This window comes from Carlito syrichta, unplaced genomic scaffold, assembly GCF_000164805.1.
Source record: "Carlito syrichta isolate Samal-C Ts95f unplaced genomic scaffold, Tarsius_syrichta-2.0.1 Scaffold123411, whole genome shotgun sequence".
Lineage (NCBI taxonomy): Eukaryota > Metazoa > Chordata > Mammalia > Primates > Tarsiidae > Carlito > Carlito syrichta.
This window is the reverse complement of record NW_007067507.1, coordinates 20,203-26,018: the sequence shown is the minus strand read 5'-3', so window position 1 is coordinate 26,018 and position 5,816 is coordinate 20,203. Positions and strand designations below refer to the sequence as shown.

Sequence of the window (5,816 nt, the reverse complement as noted above, 5' to 3'; positions counted from 1 at the left end):
AAATTAGCTAAGCAAACTTAAAAACTGTTTTTCAAACTATGAACAGTAAGAAATAAAGAAGCTTTAAAGCCCAATTACCTAACAAATATTCATAGCAGTATTATTCATAGTAGATCAAACGTACAACCTTAGGCCCCTCCCTATTGATAAACAAAATGTAGTATATCCATACGATGGAATATTACTCAACAATACAAAAATGAAGTACTAAAACATGAATAAAGCTTGAAAATAGTATGCTTAATCGAAGAAGTCACTAACAGGGCCGGGTGCGGTGGCTCACGCCTGTAATCCCAGCACTTTGGGAGGCAGAGGCGAGAGGACTGCCTGAGTCCAGCGGTTCGAGACCAGCCTAGGCAACTTGGTGAGACCTCACCTCTACAATAAGTCAAAAACATAGCTGGGCATGGTGGCGCATGCCTGTAGTTCCAGCTATTTGGAAGGCTGAAACAGAAGGATCACATGAGCCCAGCAGGCCAAGGCTGCGGTGGCCGTGAGCGTGCTACTGCAGCATTCCAGTATGGGCGACAGTGAGGCTCTGATTAGAAAAAAAAAGAAGTCACTAACAAAAGACCACATTCCTCTTATGTGAAATGTCCAAACAGGCAAATCCAGAGACAGAAAGTAGATTAATGGTTGTCTAGGATAGAAAGGGTATAACTGTGGTTTCTTTGTGGGGGGTTGAAATGGCCTAAAATCAGATTGTAGTGATGGGCTGTACAACTCTATAATATATTGAAAACCCCTCAATTATAAATTTTAAGTGAGTCAATTTTATGGTCTATGAACTATATCTTAATAAAGCTGTCAGCAAAAGAATTCATTGCTAGCAGTTTGGTTTTAGAAAATAATATCTATAAAGTAAACTTAATCATATTAAGTGGAGGTTTGAAAAGCCCATGCTAATACAACTATTAAAACAATTCAATTACCTAAAATTTCTTCAGGTAAGAGTCAGACAGATTTTAAAGTCTGTTATACCTCTGAGGAAGTAATACATTGAATTCAAAATTCTAAATGCATAATATTTGTGACTAAACACATAATAAATATAAATGCTTTTTAATTCTTGATGGCTATTATCAAATATATCCATGATTAATCTGTGGAAATGGAAGTTTTACTTTCTGATTTCACATGTAGCACATCCCGAGGTAGCTAGGAAAAAAAAAATCTGTCTTTACCTATACAGTAATTGCATCAGAAGGTTTTGAGTAGTTCAATCTAGGAATGCTTTTGAAAAGGATGCAATAAGAAAGTACTCTTTAGGAAACAGTGCTGGCCTAAATGGATCTGAACTAGTGGGCAGTAACTGGATTAGAATAGCCAGAAGTACCTCGCAGTTCATGAGTCAGTCTGAAGGGGTAGACTTCTGAAACCCATATACTTAGACAAGCCCCCTGGGATGCCAGCATCGCCAGACAGGCAATTCTACTCCTGGGAATTACCTCTTAGCTCACCAACAGGAAGGCGATCCAAATACCAGAGGGGCTACCCTTCACTAGTTGCACTATCTTTACTATTCTTAATTCTCTGCAGATATATCAGCTTACAGACGAGTAATTCGGAGTGATAATTTTTTTTGGTTTTAAGCGAGAGTCACACTCTCACCCAGGCCAGAAGGCAGTGGCATGATTATGGCTCACCGGAGCCTCAAACTCCTGGGCTCAAACGATCCTCCTGCCTCATCTTCTCGAATAGCCGGGACTACAGGCATGTGCCACCACGCCTGGCTAATTCTTCTATTTTTTGCAAAGACGAGGTCTCACTTTGTTGCACAGGCTGGTCTCAAACTCCTGGCCTCAAGCAATGGGATTACTGTGCCTGGCTTGAAAGTGATACTTTTTAAAGAAGTGTTGAAATTCCTTGAACATGATACACATGGGATTAATACAGCAAACATTTCTTATGTTCTGATAGGACAGTGAGGAATATATATATATATTTTTTGAGTTGGAGTCTCACTCTGTCGCACAGACTGGAGGGCAGTGGCCGCTCCCGGCCACCGCAGCCTCGACCTGCTGGGCTCCGGCCATCCTTCCGCCTCAGCCTTCCGAGTAGCCGGAATTACAGGCATGTGCTACCACACCCGGCTGATTTTTTGATTTATTGTAGAGATGAGGTCTCGCTGCCCAGGCGGGTCTCAAACCCACAGGCTCAGGCAATCCACTCACCTCAGCCTCCCAAAGGCGCGGGATTACAGGCTGAGCCACTGAGCCCAGCTGAGGAATACTTTTAAACTAGAAATACATCTTTGAAAGTCTTTACATATAATCTTTGGTTTCTTATCAAGACAATAATGAAATCTTAGGAGGGATATTGAAGTTGAATTTAATTAAACACAAATGTCACATACTTCCAGAAACGGTCACTTCGTCATAATGAAGGAAATGGAAACTAATCAGGACTTAAGCCTTCATTCTGTGGACTGCATTCAGACTGGTTTAGGGGAACAGCAAAGATGGAGATGTCCTACCACCAAACCGACATTTAGAAAATGCTTCAAGGTAACATTGCTTTCCACACGGCAGTTCAATGTGAGCTGCCAGATTGAGTCCAGTGAGTCCAGTCCACACAACGTAGGCTCCTTGGGGTGGAGACAGTTCTCCCTCAACAGCGAACCAGGGGCCATTGCTTTGTTAAACTCTGGTGTGTCCACATGGCTCTCTGAGCTATGGCCGCCATGTTTCCTAGCTTTGGCCCCCTCCCCTACCTTGGGGAGGTGAATCTCCTCTCTCTCTCATTTACTTTCTAAATAAACTATATTTTCCAATTAAAAAAAAAAAAACAGTGAACCAGGGTATAGAAGCCTTTCCTTCAGATTCCTTCAGTTAGCTTGGGCAACTCTGGTTTCAGAACCGTGGAAGTTCAACATCGTAGTCACCAACTCCGGAAGGTCAAAACCGTGTTTCCACCCCCAGTCCTTCCGCGCGTTGCTGTCATCAAAGTTCATCGGCCAGCTGTTCGCTAGGAAGAGACAAGGAAGAGTCGCTTAAGTCGTTAGGGCTCTAGACTTGCATGAAAGTCGAGAGCGCTTTATATAAAGGACTATCACGCAAGGTACAACGAAGGAAGTTCCCTGAGCCAAGCAGAACCACTATTAGGCACACACACAGTCACCTTCTCAAGTAGAGGGTTGGGTCACACATCTTCTGCCAGGCAGCGAAAATTTCCAGACAGTATTAAAATTTCACACAAAGTGCAGGTTAGGAATCTCATACTCAGAAAGGCGCTCCCAGTCTCAAACTGGCAGAGTTGCAGTGTTTGAAAACCCAGGGCTATTTTCATACTACCTCATTTTTCCTTGCTTTGTGTTTAGACCATTTCCCATTTAGGAAAAAAAAAAGTGCAGCTCGCTGACATGTACATTTAATTTTACATAAACACATTCTTTGAGGCTGAAGCAAATCTGACTTGTTTTCAATGTAAAAATAAAATATAAAAACTATACTTGGGGTTATTTCTAAACAAAACTTGTCTGTAATCCTGAGAATTACTAAAAAAGAAACAAAAAGAAAGAGAATTACTATCTATTATAAATGGAAATACTACTAAAAACAGAATGCTATAAATAGAATGATGTCAGGCCGGGTGCGGTGGCTCAAGCCTGTAATCCCAGCATTTGGAAGGCCGAGGAGAGAGGATTGCTTGGGTTCTGGGGTTTGAGACCAGCCTGGGTAACTTGGCAAGACCTTGTCTCTATAGCAAATCAAAAAATTAGCCAGGTGTGATAGCGCGCATCTGTAGTTCTAGCTACTTGAAAGGCTGAGGCGGAAGATTCGCCGGAGCCCAGCGGGTCGACACCGGGGTGGCCATGAGCACGCCACTGCCTTCCAGTCTGGGTGATGGAATGAGACTCCAACTCAAATAAACAAATAAATAAAACGATGTCATTTGCTTCCAAAGACTTTTGATCTACTAGAGCAATGCGAAAATAATAACCAAGGCGAGCTATTTCATGGCAGACTTTGGGGGTAAGATGAGGACTGAGATCCACACGTTATTTATCTCAGGGTCAACGCCACAGCCGCCACACAACTGGGGAGTATTCTAGGGGCAAGTGGAAATATGGTTCAACGGTAAGAACGGCGACACGCTGACAAGCCGTTTATTGGGAACGGAACCATGTCGTGGCCTTTAGACATCACTGCCCAAAAACGAAGCATCTATTGTCTCGGGCTCAACCGCAGCTCCTCCTCCAGCACATGCCCAGGACCCTCGGGAGGGAGCTGTGCTCTCTGGTCCTTCCCAGGCTTATGTCCTCCAGGGACTCCCAGGGAAGGCCTCTGCGGGATGGACCAACCTATGGCCTGTCGGACAGCGTCCACGCTGTATGTGATCTGGAATTCCGGCACGTGCTTGAGAACCTCCTGGGCCAGCTCCTCAGGGGTGAAGCTCATGGCGTTGACGTTGTAAGTCCTCATGGAGAGGGCCTCAGCGGGGGCCTCCATGACCTCCAGGGTGGCCCTGAGGCAGTCGTCAATGTACATCATCGGAAGCCTCGTGCCGGGCTCCAGGTTGCACTCGAATCTGCCGTGCTTGGTGGCGTCGTGGAAAATCTGGACTGCATAGTCTGGAAGAGAATCACATCTGTGGGTTTTCTTATAACAAAATCGCAAACAAGCCTCTTAGGTCAAGGCAGCAGTTCTCAAACGTTTTGGTCTCAGAACCTCTTTAGACTCTTAAAAATGGGATCTGAATTATTGTATCGGTGTTGACTAAGAATTTTTTTAAATGTTACTGCCTTTTTTTTTTGAGTTGGAGTCTCACTCTCTCACCCAGGTCGGAGTGCAGTAGCACACTCATGACCACTGCAGCCTGGACCTACCGAGCTCAGGAGATATCTGCCTCAGCCGTCCAAGTAGCTGGAACTACAGACATGCACCACCAAGCCCGGTTGATTTTTTTAATTTATTGTAGAGAAACGAGGTCTCACCATGCTGCTCAGGCTGGTCTTGAACCTCTGAGCTCAGGCAATTCTCTTGCCTCCGTCTCCCAAAAATGTGGGATTTCAGACATGAGCACAGTGCCTGGTTAAAAACATTACATTTTAAAATGACAATAAGACATACACAAAATAAGGCATGGTGGCTCATGCCTGTAATCCCAGCACTTTAAGAGGCTGAGGTGGAAGGATTGCTTGAGCCCAGGAGTTTGAGACCAGCCTAGGCAACACAGCAAGACAAAATATAAAAATATTAGCCGGGCAGTGTGGCACATGCCTGTAGTCTCAGCTACTCCAGAGGCTGAGGTGGGAGGATCGCTTGAGCCCAGAAGTTCCAGGTTTCAGTGAGTGGACTCCACTCGCACTCCAGCCTGGGCAACAGAGTGAGACTCAAAGAACATTAAAAGTAAAAATAAAATAAAATGACAATAAACCTACCACATAATAACATGTATGATATTTGATATGAAAAAGAATATATTTTCTGGCCAGGTGCAGTGGCTCACGCCTATAATCCCAGCACTTTGGGAGGCTGAGGTGAGAGGGTTTGCCTGAGCCCACGAGTTCGAGACCAGCCTGGACAACCTGGCAAGACTTCATCTCTACAATAAATCAATTAAAAAAAAATTAGTCAGGTATGGTGGCACATGCCTGTAGTACCAGCTACTCAGAACGCTGAGGCAGAAGGATCGCTGGAGCCCAGCAGGTCGAGGCTGCAGTGATGGTGAGCATGCCACTGCACTCCAGCCTGGGCAACAGAGTAAGACTTCAACTCAAAAAAATAAGAAAGAAAAAGAATGTATTTTCCAAACAAATGGCATGTACTGAGAAGGATGGTCTGCTTTACTTTTTTTTTTTTTTTTTTTTTTTT

At 44.3% G+C, this 5,816-nt stretch overlaps 1 protein-coding gene across 1 annotated transcript in view; it reads right to left on the bottom strand.

Annotated features, from left to right (window-relative positions):
* Positions 1-2,827: 2,827 nt before the first annotated feature.
* Positions 2,828-5,816, bottom strand: part of LOC103249783 (L-threonine 3-dehydrogenase, mitochondrial) — a 12,811-nt gene continuing 9,822 nt past the window's right edge. Inside the window, exons 7-8 of the mRNA XM_008048409.1 lie at positions 4,304-4,573; positions 2,828-2,967 (exon numbers count right to left, since the gene is read on the bottom strand). Coding sequence (XP_008046600.1) covers positions 2,828-2,967; positions 4,304-4,573 — 410 coding nt within the window. The remainder of the gene's footprint in view (positions 2,968-4,303; positions 4,574-5,816) is intronic.